Source organism: Sphaeramia orbicularis, chromosome 9 (assembly GCF_902148855.1).
Source record: "Sphaeramia orbicularis chromosome 9, fSphaOr1.1, whole genome shotgun sequence".
Lineage (NCBI taxonomy): Eukaryota > Metazoa > Chordata > Actinopteri > Kurtiformes > Apogonidae > Sphaeramia > Sphaeramia orbicularis.
The window spans coordinates 18,037,800-18,054,811 of record NC_043965.1 but is presented as its reverse complement, the minus strand read 5'-3'; the positions used below and the strand labels follow the sequence as shown (position 1 = coordinate 18,054,811).

The 17,012-nt window shown below is 39.4% G+C and overlaps 2 protein-coding genes across 14 annotated transcripts in view; one reads left to right on the top strand and one right to left on the bottom strand.

Moving 5' to 3' along the window:
* camk2b1 (calcium/calmodulin-dependent protein kinase (CaM kinase) II beta 1) overlaps nt 1–14,077 on the top strand; it is an 82,028-nt gene extending 67,951 nt beyond the window's left edge. For all 13 annotated transcript variants that reach the window (XM_030144315.1, XM_030144312.1, XM_030144321.1 and 10 more), the window contains 4 exons: nt 6,525–6,600; nt 6,693–6,787; nt 7,556–7,789; nt 9,487–14,077. In XM_030144315.1, the coding sequence (XP_030000175.1) occupies nt 6,525–6,600; nt 6,693–6,787; nt 7,556–7,788 (404 nt within the window). In that variant the 3' untranslated portion in view covers nt 7,789; nt 9,487–14,077. The remainder of the gene's footprint in view (nt 1–6,524; nt 6,601–6,692; nt 6,788–7,555; nt 7,790–9,486) is intronic.
* A 394-nt stretch (nt 14,078–14,471) lies between these two features.
* Nucleotides 14,472–16,974, bottom strand: LOC115426297 (retinol dehydrogenase 14). The gene is made up of 4 exons (XM_030144322.1): nt 16,572–16,974; nt 16,161–16,403; nt 15,696–15,998; nt 14,472–14,929 (listed from the first exon to the last, which is right to left on the bottom strand). Exons 1-4 carry the CDS (start codon nt 16,690–16,692, stop codon nt 14,670–14,672), a joined length of 927 nt encoding a protein of 308 aa, XP_030000182.1. The 5' UTR covers nt 16,693–16,974; the 3' UTR covers nt 14,472–14,669.
* Between the last annotated feature and the right edge of the window lie 38 nt (nt 16,975–17,012).

The following is a 17,012-nucleotide window of genomic DNA, read 5'->3' as shown; positions in this document are numbered from 1 at the left end:
TGTTCTTTTAAAAATAATATGTATAGTTTATGTGTGGTATGAATAGTGTTAGTGTGACTCTAATTTAGTCACTAAGATAGTCATGCTGCTAATAGCTGACCTATTAGTGACCCCTGATGGAGCCTTGGTATATTGCTTCCTTCTCCTGTTTTTTGTTTTTTGTTTTTTTTCCATGTAGGAGTTAAGAAGCGTGTATGTGTGTGTGTGTGTGTGTGTCTGGGGGTAACTGGGGTGGACTGTGAAATGCAAGACGCCCTGTAATGCTGTTGTGGTTTGGCCTTCCCAAAAGTGTTGGTGTTTGGCAGTAATCTTAATACTGAGAAACACACACCTTTGAAATGCTGCCATGCCTGTATGCGGTGTCAGCTTGCGGAGACGTGTATTTGTATCACGTGTGTGTGTGTTATTTATTGCTTGAGTCTGAAATTCTGAAGTATGACTGTCTTTGTGGTGCGTATCTTGCATATCGGCAAGTTCACAGCATGTTTTAATGTTTAGGGTTTTTTTTTTTTGTGTGTGTTTTGCGTGTGACCAAATCAGAGTGTGTCAGTGAGTGAGCAAATCCATGGCTTCAGCCTCGTAACTATGCCAACACACTCAAACACCCCTGTTCTCCACATCTGAGCTGAGTATAATGCGTCTAAATCAGGTCATGAATGTATCGTTTCTGGTGCCAGGTGAACAGAACAGAATGTGCTCTTCCATCCTCTTCCTCATCCTCCCTATAGAGGCTTTACAGCCATGTCACAGCTTCCCTAGCAACCAAGGCCAGTGCAATCATGTAGGTCTGTAGGAAAATTATCAGGACTAGAAAGAGATTACGATTTGTTACTGAAGTAGAAATATAACCATTTTTTTCTGGTACCATGCTTACTATAATGGCAAATATATTATACCCTTTATCTTGAGGGACAAACTTGATCCTGTAATGGATAGGCACAGAGCAGAATGACGGGGCAAAGGTGAGATTCAGTAAACCTGAAACAAAGCGGTGTCAGAGCAGGACATTTCTCAAAAGGTCACAGAGAAAAAGAGAACATTATGATGGCTGTTGTTTGTTGAAAAGTTCTGATCGCTGACAAAAAGGCCACTATCTTTAGCGCAAGTCTCTTGGGTTCTAGCCTCTATTCCATGGTACAACAGAAATGTTTGGCCTTTGGTGCCATCATGTAGCTTATTGGCAAGCTAATGAAGCAATATAACCTTTACAGTGACACGTTCAGTAGCTGTTGCACAGATAATGTGGTAGTGTTGTCCTGTAGATTTTTATTTTTTGGCTGTTTTTATTGATTTCAGGTCTAACGAAAGTGTAGTTATTATACTTATTTTTTTTTAACTGCCATGAAGTGGTTGATATTATTGTAGGAAAGTACACTACAAACAAAAAGTTAAGGATATTTTTAATTTTTGGACTATCTTTTTTCAGTTGGGATTCTTGCACAGCGCTTTTTACTTTTTTGTGTGTGAGCTGAATTGAAACACATTTTTAAATGACCAGACATAGTTTGATTTACAAATGGCAAGAATGACCAAAAAATGGCAAAAAAAAAAAAAAAAAAAAGAAATATCCTTAACTTTTTGTTTGGAGTGTAGCAAATAGACATTCACAGCTAGAATGCCTTGGAATGATGGTAGAATATGTGATTTATAAAAGTTGCAATTTAATTAATTATCGTCATGATCCATTGTAATAATAATAAATGGCCCTTATTGAAGACAGTCTTTATTCCCCTGGGGTCCAGTGTACCCTACTGTACTCTTCTCTGTAAACATAGTGGAAGTTATGCCCCTATCTTTCCCTCTCCACCCCCTTTTCTTTCCCTTTCAACTTCCCAAATTGGAGCCCCGCTGTCCCACCCCTCTGGCAGAAGTGTAGAGGGCAAGGGCACCTTGGGCGGGGGGTCGCGGCTAAAGAGGGAGGTGTCTAAATTTAGCCCTTGTAGCAGGAAACGGACACAGAGTGCCCCAGAGAGGAGTTAAAGACACCGTTCTGCTAGCGCCACCCTGGGATAGCATTAGTCTCACACAGCAGTTTAAGACTCATAAGACTCGAACGAGCAGATATCAGGCAGAGCCAGAGAAAACTACAAGAGCCAGGTGAGTGTGGGGAAACGCAGACTTGTGTTGGGTTGGAGTCATTCGTGCCATACTTGTGTTTGAAGGATCTTGTTGGGTCAGAGAGTGCTTGGCAGCTGGTTTGCAACCTAACGCCTGTGGTGGCGTTTGGAGCATCTGACAACATATCTGTGCTATTACTCTCAATGCCTTTATAGTAGGGAATACTTTACTGACAGTGTTTTCTGAGGCCTGCTGCTAGGGAATTTACATTTTAGTCATTAAAATCAGTCATTAAAAGTTATTCCATGTTTAAAAAAAAAAAACCTTGCTGTTGCCAATCCTGAAGTACTTTTTTGGCTGTAATTGCAAAGATTTAATATTTCTGTATTCCACCTAAGAGACTACCTGTCAATCAAACAGTAAGTATCATTTTTCAACACACACCTTGACAACCTGGATTAGTTTAGTTCATTAGATTATTTAGTGTTAACTAGTGAATTTAACCTGTGCATCACCAACAGGAATGTGGCAACACAGTAGGGAAGTCCTCTTAATCTCTCCACTGCTGCTTGTCTGGTGCTTTAAGAACTATTTGTCAGTTGCATGTCAGTATGCGTGGTCATGTGTTCTATTTCCCTCTCCATCAGCTGATTAAACAAACCAACGGTAATGAGTAGCATCCAACTTCCTCATTATCAGGGCCATCATTGTCATCATCCATCCTCTGCTTACGGGCGAGGATCCCATTAAAGCCTCTGTAAAATTGCACATGCAGTAGCAGCCATTGTTGTAAATCCTGTTGAAATGGAGTCATTAACCGGGATAATGAGTAGAATGCCTTTTTTTTTCTCCCCCCCTTTGGTGACAGAGGCCTGTCAGTGAAAAGTAGCTGCAATTTCACCAAGCGGGAAAAGGTCGACTGGGTTTATCATCTTGTATTTTGTGCCGTCTGCCCCCCACCATGCCCTCTGGCGCTTTGCTTTGCCCCTCCTGTCATTCTCCACTGTGACATTTCTGTTGTTTTCTGTGTATGACAAACATACATGTTTGTTGTCCGTCTCTATGTGCGTGTTATCAGGGAAGAGCGTAGACAGCAGCTCACTTAAGGCCCAGTCCAGCACAAGTTCCCAGCCTGATAGCTCTCAGGGCTCCTCATCTGCTGTGCACTGTAAGTCAGCATGGCCTGCCTTTGCAGCTCCATTTCAGCTAAATCCTCCCTTGCGTGTGTGTGTGTGTTACCCTCAGTAACATATATGTATTCCATGCATTCAGACATACATGCACTACTAAATCCTTCAAGCGTACCCTCTTACTCTACCTCATTCTACTGCAGGAGTTTTCTTTGTCAGCACCATTTCAAGGTCACACTACCACACCGACTGAAGTGTCCAATATCATAAAAACTAAAAACAAGCCATTCTGAAAACACAGAGATGCTTTGTAGTATTTCTATTCAACTACTCTTCCATCCTCCCTCCTTTTCGCCCACGCTGTGTGTGTCTAGAACAATTCCCTGCCTCCCTCTAATGGTCAAATGTGAAACAGCAGCGCAGCTCTGCAGCATCACAGTCTGTCTTAACATTTGTTTTTCCTGGAAATAGCCAGCATGAACAGAGCTTCGTACCTTTATGTTCCTGATACATAGTCTATCTAAGGGTCTGTGGATATCCAGTATTATGGTTTTGTCATACAAATGTGACACGATCTCACATTTGTTTGGGTGGCCTGCTTGTCATAATGCTCCCCAAGGTGTGTTCTGATTGGTCAACCTTCCGTTTAAGTACACTGTCTGCTATGTCCCCCCCCCCCCTCCCTCCCTTCCACCTCAACGTAGCTGCTGCAAAGTTTGCTGACCTGCTGGGCTCAGTACGTAGAGGTTCAGGGCCCACATCTGACGGAGAGGGGAGATCCTGCACCCCGCCTCCTTCAGCTTTCTCAGCCCCCTCCCCTCCACACACCCCTGTTGTTCCCATGCAGAGTAAGTAGAAAAAAGCAAGAACAGGAAGTTTATATGAGTGGGGAAAAGGGGAAGTAAGTATGAAACAGGTGAACAGATTCTGTCTCCCATGTGTCATTTTAGTAAATTAAGTGAAAGGTAAAAGGACACTGGACAAACACTAAAGGTGTTTTATACAGTACCCCTCCATTCAACAACCTTAAAAGGTCTTTAGTCTTTGAACTCCACTGAATTTACACTGTTAGATGTCCACACAAAGTTTGACTCTCCTTTCATGTAAGACCTTGTATGTATAAATATGTGTATTTACAAGAAGGGTCACAAACATTATAGTGCCAATTATGGACTATTATGCAACTTTTGCAAATGCAATGTAGAAACCTGTAGTCATCACTGCTCATAAACTAAAAAAATGGTTGTTAGGAGACCAGGACCCATCTTGCATTCAGCTTTTTAAACACTTAATTAATAATCTTTTGCATATTCAGATAGTTTTAAAGAATTGTACTGTTGAGCTCTTTTGTTTAAAAACCATATGAGAAGTGGGCTATTAATCAACCAATATTACCAATATTAAAATTCCAAGGTAATAGATGTATTGTCTTTCTTGAAACTGGAAAAGATCAAATTTTTCCTCAGAGGATCAACTGAGAAATTTTACATTACATGGAAGCCTTTCCTCTCTTACTTTGATAAACATCTAAAGAAAACATAACAGAATAGAATAGCTTTAACACTCGTAATTAAGTGAATGTGGACCAGTGTGAGTGGGGGGGTACTACTTTTCTGTCTCTCTCTTCTTTTTTTAGTTTAAGTTTTTTGTTGTAAATTGCACATGCTTATACCTGTGCTGAGAGGATATGTATACCGAAAATGTGTCCTAATAAAAAGATTAAAAAAAAAAAAAAAAAAAAATTATTAAAATTGTTATCAGAAGAACTTGGCTCTGATTGTGGCCAATGGTTACTATCAGGATCCTTCACTGGATTTGCTGACTTAAATAATAGCTCAGAGTTTGACTGTAAACTTGATGTTCTATTCCATATTTTTTTACTTAACATTTTTTAAATGTATGTATATATTACTTTGAATTAGATGCTCAGTTCACTGTTGCCTAGTTTCTAATTCATATGTAGTTACTGCTAATGGGATATAATGGAGGCTGATTAATCGGCTGTCTGCTTTTCCCTTTTAGAAACTAGTATTTGACCTTTAAAACTCCACTGTTGGTCAACTTCTAATCACAACCAGATTATCATTCCATGCAGAGTATTTTAATTATACTTGACTGGAGGGGATCGTTAAAGAACAACTCTAACTGAAGAACTTAAATTGAATTCAATTCCTATGATAATATTTTCTTCTTTATTAGTTTACTGTCGTTATTTCACTCCTCATTGTCTCTGTGTTCTTCTACATCCCTGTGTCACCCTCCCACTCGTCTACCCATCCATCCCCTCCTTGATGGTGCTCAGTGTCTCGGCTCACAGACTTGGTAAGCAGCGTTCGCAGGGCGCCCGCGGCCCCTGCAGCTGAGAGTGATGCTGCATCGGCACTGGTACCTAGTGCCAGGCCCAACCCCCCACCTGCACACACCACCTCCCCACCTCCACCCCACACCCCCTCCAGCCCTTCCTTGTCTTCTTCCCAGAGTGAGTACTGAGCACAAGCCAGCCTGATCCGTCGCATGGTAGCCAATCAGGATGCTCATGACACTGCAGAACTTCAGCACAGGCTTGTGTGTGTGTGCGAATGTGTCTACTGTAGTGAGTTTTTTGGTTTGGATAAACTGGGATTAGATTTAAAAAGTACACTGTGTACGCTAAATTGGAAAGGGAACTGCCTGGATGTTTGTGGTATTTGCTTAGGAGCATTATTAACCACAGCTTTATAAAGAAGCATCTATGCATTTTTGAAATAAATTGTTTGCTTTTGCTTTGATTAGCTGTGAAATCTTTCAAATATGTGGGACAGAGCTTGCAGTGATGCCTTGTGTCTCCTCATACCACTATATATTTTCTAAAACCACGTGTTACGAATTGACTGTTGTTGTTTTGAGGTGCAGCAATTTTATTGATTCAGGCAAAATTAAAGGGTAAGAGTGTTGAAGAAAAAGGGTCTTTAAATGACGTAGCAGCATTCTTACAGGTTACATACTCATGCTCTTACTGAAATAAAAAACATGGATTTTCCATCATATTCAGGAATGATTATAAATCTGTTTTAATCAGGCTTCACAGATGTGTTTCATCTACCTTTAGCTATGTTAAAGTATTTTCATTATAGGACTTTTTTTTTTCCCCCACCAGGGTCCTTATATGAATCGTAAATGAAGCTGGAACAGTCACTTCTAAAAAGCTAATTACATTCCCATGCGTTGGGATACTAACTGAGTTTGCCTGAGTATCTGTGTTAATAAACGCCATTAATGAAATTAAACCAAATGATTTCCGTCAGTCCAGCTGTTGTGATTAACACTCACTAACTACATTCATACTGTTTTCTGTAGCACGCAAACAAGAAATCATCAAGATCACCGAGCAGCTGATAGAGGCTGTCAACAATGGAGACTTTGAAGCATATGCGTGAGTTTCTTTTGGTGTTGTTTGTATTAGGCTCTTGACTAAATTCAGGAGATGTTTTGCTGCATTAACATGTCCTTGTCTTTTCTCCTTAGTAAGATCTGTGACCCTGGGTTAACTTCGTTTGAGCCAGAGGCACTGGGAAACCTGGTGGAGGGGATGGACTTCCACAGATTTTACTTCGAGAACCGTAAGTGACAGAATCCCACACACGGCTCCTAAACCTTGAATATGAATAGTTGCTGTCCACCGCTTCATTTTCCCTATTGCTTTTTACACGGAACATCAAACTAAGGCCCAATCCTAATTCACCCCTTGCCCCCCCATACCCCTACCCCTTGGCCCTAGCACTTGGCACTACCCCTTGCAAATGAGACAACCCTTCGAGACCTGTTACGTCAGCAGCAGTCATCGATGCCGCTATAAACAGATGCAACAACTTTGTTTGCGAAAGAATTCACCATGCTGTCAGCAGCTGTAACTGCCTCTGTTGCATGGTCTTTGATCATCTTTTTGCGGTTATCAACCACAAACCGCAGAAATGTGGTCTATAACATATTGAAATGGCATTAAACGGACCATCAAATGATTAAGTTACTTAGAGAGAAAATACTAACATTTGTGTGTTTCTTTCATCACACTGCTGCACTTTTTTGCTGTGTTTACCTCCATCTTACCGATGATTCGAATACAGTTATGGGAGATTTCTCATGCCTCTCCGTTTATAGTGTGGTCCTAAAAAATCTCCGTTTTGAGGGCCAAAGAGCCCTCCCCCTTAGCCCTTCCCCTCCAATTCATCGAGAATTGGGACACTTCTACCCCTTCACATGAACACACAAAATGTAGGGGTAAGGGGGAGGGCCAAGGGGTGAATTGGGATTGGGCCTAAAGCTCCATCCTGAAAAAGATGAACCAGAATCTCAGTTAATAAACCTAAATGTCCCTCTTGCTTTTGCAGTTTTGGCTAAGAACAGCAAACCCATCCACACCACCATCCTGAACCCCCACGTCCACCTGATCGGTGAAGACGCCGCCTGCATCGCTTACATCCGCCTCACTCAGTTTGTCGACGGACAGGGTCGGCCGCGCTCCAGCCAGTCAGAGGAGACTCGTGTGTGGCATCGTAGGGACAGCAAGTGGCAGAACATCCACTTCCACTGCTCAGGCGCACCAGCTGCGCCACTCCAGTGAGGTACAGAATCCACCACAACTGGAGGAACACTATAGTAACAACAACACACTTCTCAGAGCATTTAGTGGTTTAACATACGTACAGATTGTTCATGTATCTTTATAGGCACTTTCATCTTCCTGCTTCTTAATACTATTATGGGGCTGACTGAGTATCAAAAACAAGCCTTGTCACTCACTACCAAATTTCAACAGCCTCAATGAGTCAGTACGCCTGCAGCATGCTTGTACAAATACATGATTATTTGGCTGTTTAATATAATGCAAAAACACAATGTTTTCTTGTTAGTTGCTTTGACACCAGTCAAATTTGTCTTGTCACATTTTCCCAGTGAACCAAATTTGTATTTTTACTTGTCATAGTGACATGAAAGATGTTGCATTTTGATTATTGTTGCGTTGTGATTGATGGGATCGTGTATTTTCAGTTTTGATTGCTTTATTTTTCTCAGTGGCATCGTTCATATCACACAAACTCCAACAGGATTTCACATTGTTGATGAAAACAGCCCATGATGTACCACTTTCTGTTATGTGCCATATTTATTTGGCCCATTTAAGGATTAAGAATAGAAGATTCACACATATTCATGTACTTAAATGATGTTCGTGTTGGGTTCTGTTACTCACTGAGTTACTAAGTTAACAAGTACATACATTCAGGTCCATAAGTATTTTGAGAGTGGCACAAACTTTGTAGTATCTCCTGTGTTCAAGTAGTTTTAGAAAGATATTGCATTAATGTATCTGTGCTGAAAAAAAATGTCATTAATACTATATTTTTGTAAAACTCCTTGAATTAAAACTGAAATTCCATAGTTCAATCACATCTGGATTGTCTCATGGTTTATTTAAAGTGGAGAAATAACACAGATTGTGTCACAGTACTTAATAACAGCCACAATACATAATGTAGAGGACTCGGGTTAGATTTTTGGTGAAAATTTTTACATTCGCTCCCATTTTCTTCAGTGTTTCTCTTCTGCTCCTCTACACCCACAACATTTAACAACATTAGATACTACTAACAATCAAAACAGCACAGCCAAATCTTCTTTATTAAATCTTTAAATTGGGTAGCACTATAGTCCCCTCATTATTTAGAATTATTAATATTTGTTCTGTTATTCAGAATGTGAAACAATGGAGCAGTATATACCATAATGTCTAGATAAGTGAATGGTTGGATGTGAATGAATTTTTTATATAGATGGAGTTACAGAAATGCATTTTTTTACTGTTTTTTGTATGTTTTAGTTTTTATTAATGTCTGTTTTTTTAATGATAACATCAGCCTGCCCAGGGATTACAGGTGGAAATTAACACTAGTGCTACAACCTGGCATACTACATGTCTCCTTTTTAAGGTTAATGTATATTGTGCATTGTCCCTGTCTAAATGAATAAATAATAAATAATAGATAAATAAAAAAATAATGTCTACACACACCCATACATGTACAAATGACTTACACATTCATCTGTTTGTTTATTTTAACACACAAGTCAAATCATGATAAATAAGTTTCTTTTTTATGCTTTGAAAGTGATTTGAGTAGAGAAATGATAAAATAATGAGTTTAACCATATAATTTAAGTCTGTTGTTCAGCTATCAAATATTTTTTGGCCATGCTTCTCAGTCACACTTTTTAATAGTGATATTGTTCAGAATTTGACACCATCTTGTCTCCTTCTCAGGATCGAATGCCATAGCTTTGTCTGTAAGGAGCGCTCTGCTGGAGAGAGAGCGAGAGAGGAAGAGGAGGAGGAAGGGATGAACAAACAAGTGCAGTGTCGGTTTGGGGGCGGGGCTTTTTGCCCATCAGCAACAAACCCTCCTTTACTGGGCACCTGGCTTCTGCCCCTCCCTCAGCATGCGTCTCTTGTTTTTACTTACCACCCCCCCGTCTGTCATCTGTCACACAGCAGCACCTATCGACCGACAACCAAACGTCTAGCAGCATCCTTCACCGCCCAACTTCCTCTTCTTCTTTCCTCTGATACACTGGGTAATTGGTGGGGGGTGGGGCTTTTTTTAGCCCTTGGTGTGATTCCTTCTTTCTGTAGTCTCTTCCCCGTTCCTATGATTTTTTTCGTTTTGTTTTGTTTTGTTTTGTTTTTGTGACATCGACCCTCTTGTTCTCCTGTGAATCCACACTTGTGTGACATAAACACTGCACTGGAAATACAGTATGTAAAGTTTTAAGAAAATCTATTATTATCATTACTATATAATTATGACGATTATTATAATTACACATTTGCAATTGTATATGTAATTTGTATAATTCAAAATTCTTGATGCCAGTGGTTTATAGAGTTGAAGGAATTTTTTTTGTTGTTTTTCTCTATCTTTTTAAGGAAGCATGTTTTTTTCCCCATATAAACAGTGGCTGTTTTTTATTGTGGCTATTAAGTGGAAAATGATATTGGCAGTTTTTGTAATTTGCTTCATGTATGTTAGCTCTAATACTGCGCCCAAACTCGAGGTCAAACTGTTTGCTTTTTTTTCTCTTTTGTTTGATTTTTGTTTTTAGTTTTATTTTGCTGTTTTTATTTCTTTTTGTCTTCTGTCTTTTTTTTTTCTTTTTTTTGGAAGGGGGGCGTCTCATGAGTGTGTGCGTTTAAATGTTTGTAATGCAGACACACTTTATGTGCTAGTCCAGATATAGAGACTCTTTACAGATGGAGGAACCTGTTGTTTAGAACAGACAGAGGGATAGCTGAGGTCTTTGTCTTCCTTTGTCAGAGCATTTCAAATGCACTAAAAACATGCAGTGAATTAATCTTCATGTATAATGCCCTGTGCACCTTTGAGTGTCAAAGCTAAAAACATAAGGTGCCATTGTTGAAATGCACACAAAGGCGAAAAATATACTGCTTTTTTTTCTGGTTCTGTCCTTCCATTCCTCTGTTTTTTAGTGATTGACTATGGGAAAAAATCATGTTCTGAAAATGAGCCCTAGCAAAAGCAACAATTAAAGTTATTTATCGGGATGAAATAAGGTGAACTACATTCTGCTAATAAGATAAGATAAGATAAGACTTTATTGATCCCACCATGGGGAAATTTTAACAGTATACAGCAATAATATGCAACACACAAGTGCAAAAGAAAGGCAGGTAGAAATAAACGTTCTTAAAGCATAAAAATTTAAGTATAAAATTTTAAGGTATTTACACAGATACATTAATACTGAGCAAGTTAGCATTATAAAAAACAAACATGAAAAAACATGAGCGCCCATAGCCCTCTGACCTCTTCATCTTGTTCTTAGCGAGCAGCATCTCAGCATCAGCCCCCTCATCTCCATCAGGAGCTTGTGTTTTCTGGCTAATGTTGCTAAAAACGTTCATGCTGAGGGGGGCGTGCCAGCAGTTGCTAGGTGACAGTTAAATACTCTCTTGAAGCTCAGTGTTTTTTCTCCTAAAAGTCGAGATATTTTTAACTGTAAAATCTCAGTGCTGTCTGGAGCACAGCACCAGGTCCTCTTTTTTTTTTTTTTTTCATTCAAAACAATGAACAAAAGAAGTCACAAAGTGAGAGGATGCTAGCATGTGTGTGACTTCTCTCACTTCCAAAGCCATCGTGCAGAAAGCTGGTGCTACTGTGTTTTTTATTACATGAAGCACTTGCATTTAAATACCTAATAATAGCTAGACTCAGTGATGAAGTATCAAGGGTGTGAATACATGAATTCATCTGCTGTATTTAGAGCTGATTCATGTTGGCATATCTGTTCTGTGGTCTGGTTCCTCATTTTCAGGGCAAGTCTTTGCTACAGAGTGCAATATTTGTGTGTGTGTGTAAGCATGTACAGTGCATATGCTGCTGTCTGTGTGTATTCTTTACAGGCCTGGGGGAGATTTGGGAGTTTTTGTGAGAGTGGGCAGGTTTTATTTTCGGAGGGCATATCAGTCTCCTGCCTTCAGCCCTGGACTTTTTTTTTTTCTTATGACTTGATCTGTGTGCTTTTTTTCCCCTTTTTTTCATGTATAATGTTCATGTTTTTACGATCATGCTCTTTTATTTGTGTTACAGTCAAGTGTTATTGGCTTTTAATGATACAAAGTGCTTGTGCCAGGGGTGACGGGACTGATCATATGGACTCCGCAGCACTGAAAACTGATTTTTGTGGGGGTTCGACTTGCGATCAGCTCCTCCGTACTTTGCTCATTCACCGTTGGCTGACTTCATGTTTGTCTCATGAGGGAGAAGAGACTGGGTCAGTTTGGTGAATAGTCCTCAGGTTTCTATTTATTTTGAATATTTATTTATTTATTTTAGTGGACATTTGTATGTGTGCTCTTTTGGTTTTTTTTTTCCAATTGTACAGCTCATGCACTTGTGCAAGTACTGTCTGTTGTTCAGAAGGACACTGCTCCGTGTAAAACTGGCTGTTTGTAAAGGGACAGTACACACATTTGGCATCCTGCATGTTTTCTGTGGCACGACCAACATGGTGTGAATTGCTTATGCTTTTTGTGTTTTTTTTCAAATCTTCAACTTTAACGTCAGAACATTTCTTGACATTAATCGTGGTGTCCCTTATTTTGTCTATTTGGATAATTACCTGAATGGGACATCCCATTAAAACTATATAATGCAGGACTGAATTTTGTCTGAACTGTCCCTCTAAAACAGTCTTTGTTACCTTTTTTATGGTGATGAAGCTTATCAAATGAAGGTTTTTTTTCAAGGTGGTATTATACTTCTGTCTCATCCAGTAACAACGTTCATGCATGTTTGACCCAGTTCTAAGACGGAAAGGTCCAACATTACCTGAAGGCGTTTCATGTGTGATTGTGCTAACTCAACATGATCCCCACCCCCCTCCAAAAAAAGAAGAAATAGCAGCATGTACAGTACAAATGTGTTGTTCTTCTGTTCTTCTTAGTGTGTTTACTAGCCTTGGAACTCAGTATAATAAGATTCACATATTAAAAATGAGGGAGTACACAGTATTACACAACTGCAACTAATTAGCAGCGTAGCTGGCATTGTTTTTTTTTCTGCATGACAGTCAACAGGGCACTCGTTTTTGGTGTTTTTCTTTTTATTTGGTTTCTCATTTTCTACTGAATGCTGGTATACTCGACCTTTCTCTATCTATTTTCTCAGCTTTTTAAGTGCATATAACTATTTTTGTCTCAAGATGATATAATGGAGATGATTAGGATGACTATATTAATGACTGTGGCACTAAGGATGAATATGAGGATGTTGATGGTGATAATAATGATGATAATGATGATGTGATGATTATTTCGCATGCTTTTTTATGGGGCTCTATGTTGTCAGTGCACAAGGGGCTGCCTTTTATACATAGTTTAGAGACAAAATGAGGACACTTGTTGATCATCAGCACAAAAGAGTGACTGCTACTACACATAACCTGCAGGTCACGCTTGGAGTGACAACAAGGGAAAGATGGTGGGCAGTTCAAAGAGCTAATGAGCTCCAGCAGGGGGCGCAGTCATATAACGTAAAGCACAAACAAGACAGAAGGATGGCAGATTGATGCTTTAATGTAGCTGCACTTTAGCATCAAATCAGACAATCCAGCAGGTTTTCACTGTAGAACAGGACCCAGCTTCCATTATAATCCTGTTTAATTGTTGATCAGGGCTGCGCAGAAGTGACCACAGATCATCCTGATGTCACTTTGACATCAGGAGGTTTCTTCACAGTTGATTTCTTCAGTGATTTGTGGAACATTTCTTCTTTTTTCATCTTATATCTGCTTCTTAACTGTTTGCAGCCACAATGACATTCTTAATGACCTAAAATGAACCAATACTGCTTATGGCTCCTTATTCTCTGAACTATCAAAGCTGAAGTCATAGCTGAAAAATTATTGAGCAGGACTGCATACTGTATAAACTACTATAAATACATTTCTTGTGAGCTCTGCTGCCTTCTTCTCAGCTGTTTAGTCAGATGAAGCATTGCTGAGATAAACTCTGAACTCCTGCCTTTCTCTAACCAGTGAATATGTTGCACTGACAACACTGAGTTGGCTTCTCTTTGTAGAGTCTCTTTTGCTCTTTTCCCCCCTCAAGTCCCTCTGTTTCCGACCTAATTCAATAATTTCTCCACAGTTGGCTCTTTTGTAGTTCCCCTTTGTCTCTTTTTGTCAGTTTGGGTTTCTCTTGTATAATAATATTAATCCCCTAGTTCTCTGATTCTTCTGATTATTGCTCTGTTCTCTTACGTGCTACACGTGTTTCTCTAACTTCAAGAAAATGTGTTAAGGTATTATCAATAAAATGAGAGAAATAGAACATTTGATTTGTCTCTGTGTTGACAGCCATATAGTTTACCACAGATTACCTTTGACTGTTTGTAACTCTGAACATTAAGCAGCAGTTTAAAACAATTTAACAACATAGTGACAATTTATACATACTAAACCCATAAAGACCCAGTTTCACATAGCATCCTTGTCAGTACATCCTTCACAGGACCTTATTCTTCACCAGCAGATGGTGTTGTTTTACTGTAGCAATACATTTGCATAAAGCACCTTAGAATGATTACTTATTTTTTCTGCTTTTTGATAATATATCATATACATTGGAGAAATTATGATCATATGCTTCACTACAAAAATACCAACAGTGTTTACCTTGTAAATTCATGTTACTGATGAAAGAGTTGAAATATCAAAGTTGTACTTCAGTTAAATGTCAGAGTATTCTCAGAGTGGAAACCACCTTCAAGTAAACCTTTATTTGTCCATAAAAAACAATCCGTTCACAAAAGGGAGTTGGGGTTGTGACAAAAAGTATTTCCTTTTAATAACTTTCACAAGCACAAAACAAAGTAAAAACGACAGCCAAATAAATAAAAAAAAAATTTGCATTACATTTCTCTCATTTTAGGCCAGTTTCACCAGTCTCTCACTGGCCTCCCACAGTTTCTTTGCCACACCAGCATCTCTTGCAAAAGGACGCAAAGTGGCAGGTCTGCAGTCTACAAAATAACCCCCGCTGTGTTTGGCAGCTTCATCGGACACAGCGCAGTAGATGACAGTCTGAGCTCCCATCTCGCTTGACACAAAAAACATCCACATGATCACCTGCATTAACATCCTGAACAGGAAGGAGTAATGGCACGTCCAGCCACTTTGGACATAACCTGGAGAAAAACATATTAGAGGAGATTTTATGTTCAATATTGGAATAATTTAATGAAACATGAGCACAAACAGACTAATTCTACAACTTAATGATGACAGAAATTGATAATAAGAATTTAACCACACCACATATTTATATGATATATATACAGGGTGAGGAAGCAAAATTTACAATATTTTGAGGCAGGGATTGAAAGACAGTGTATGACCAATTAGTTTATTGAAAGTCAAGAGAATTTATTTGCCACAAGAAAATTTACATAATAGAAAATGTTTTTATTCTATGTGTCCTCCTTCTTTCTCAATAACTGCCTTCACACGCTTCCTGAAACTTGCGCAAGTGTTCCTCAAATATTCAGGTGACAACTTCTCCCATTCTTCTTTAATAGTATCTTCCAGACTTTCTCGTAATAGTTTTGCTCATAGCCATTCTCTTCTTTCCATTATAAACAGTCTTTATGGACACTCCAACTATTTTTGAAATCTCCTTTGGTGTGACGAGTGCATTCAGCAAATCACACACTCTTTGACGTTTGCTTTCCTGATTACTCATATGGGCAAAAGTTTCTGGAAAGGTATGGATAATAGTGTTAGGTATGATTATGACATCAATATATGTTTGGTTTCAAAACAATTGACGTAGTGCCTGCTGAGAAAAAACAACTAAATGTTCAATGTAAATTTTGCTTCCCCACCCTGTATATGACCCATATAATATCATCTTAATGACTTTTGTACTGTATTCGAACCAAAAAGACTCCTTACCAGGGTGCACTGCAAAGGTACTCACTCCTTTCCCTTCTGTTATGCGTTCAAGCTCGTGAGTGAAGTAGATGTTAGCCAGTTTGCTGCGACAGTAAGTGAAGAAGGGAAGCAGGTTGTAGTTCAAGTCCTGGAAGTCCAGTTTCTGGTATTTGTAGCTGGAACATGTGAGGGTGACCACACGACTTGGGGCACATTCCTTGAGGCGAGGCAGGAGTAAATTAGTTAGAAGGAAGTGACCCAAGTGGTTAACGCCAAAACACATACTGAAGCCATCATCTGTCCAGTCAAGGACACTGGGCATGCCTGAGGTACAATCACACAGAGAAAAGACAGAGGTTAAAACATGTGATGCTTTGGCTTTACTCCACAAGATCAGTCACAGAAGAAACCAACAGCTGGTTTAAAATGTACATGAGCCCTCCATCCTTTAGTGACATAGTGTTAACTCATATGTGACACACTCACCTGCATTATTGACCAAGATGTCAAGTCTCTTTTCACTCTGAAGGAAGTTCTTGCAGAATTCCCTGACAGAGCGCAGGTTGGCTAGGTCCAGCTCCATGTGAAGGACATTCAGACTGTGACTCTTGAACTTGATATCCCTCACTGCCTTCTCAGCCTTATCCATGTCTCTACAGGCGATAATAACACGGGCACCTCTCATTGCCAGGGATATAGCGGTTTCTTTTCCGATGCCAGAATTCCCTCCTGCAATTAAATACAATACACGGCTCATTAATGATACTACCAAGAGTAATATATCATTTAAATGCACAATTTATTCAGTAATCGAAGGTGAAAGCTATGTTTATTCATTAAATCTCAGTAAAACGAGGTGACTGAACATCTGGTGCATTCAATAGGATGGCTATGTACCTGTAATAAGAACGGTTTTTCCATCAAGTCTTTTAAGGTCGGTACAATACCTCCTCTTCTTCATCCATTTCAAAATAAAAAACGTAACTAAAGACGCGAGGATTGTGTAGAAAACATACATTTCCCTGAGTGCTACTGTCAGAGCTACTAGCTTTTAATATTAGCAGCTGATGATGCTGCTTAGCCTGAAGCTAACACCAGCGAGCTTGGAAACTGGCTACTTCACAAGGGGAAAAAACATATTTCCCCGTTATCATCCCTTCATATTAACTGTCGTTGCAGAAATAAGTAACAGCCACGAAACAGGACATATGAAAGATGACAAATGCCAACTGTAATGCTTATTTTTCTTCTCCTATCTTCTCCTTCCTTCTCATTCAAACCCTACAGCTGTACAGCACTGCCTCTCTTGAGCGCATGCGTCGACGTCACAACATCTCG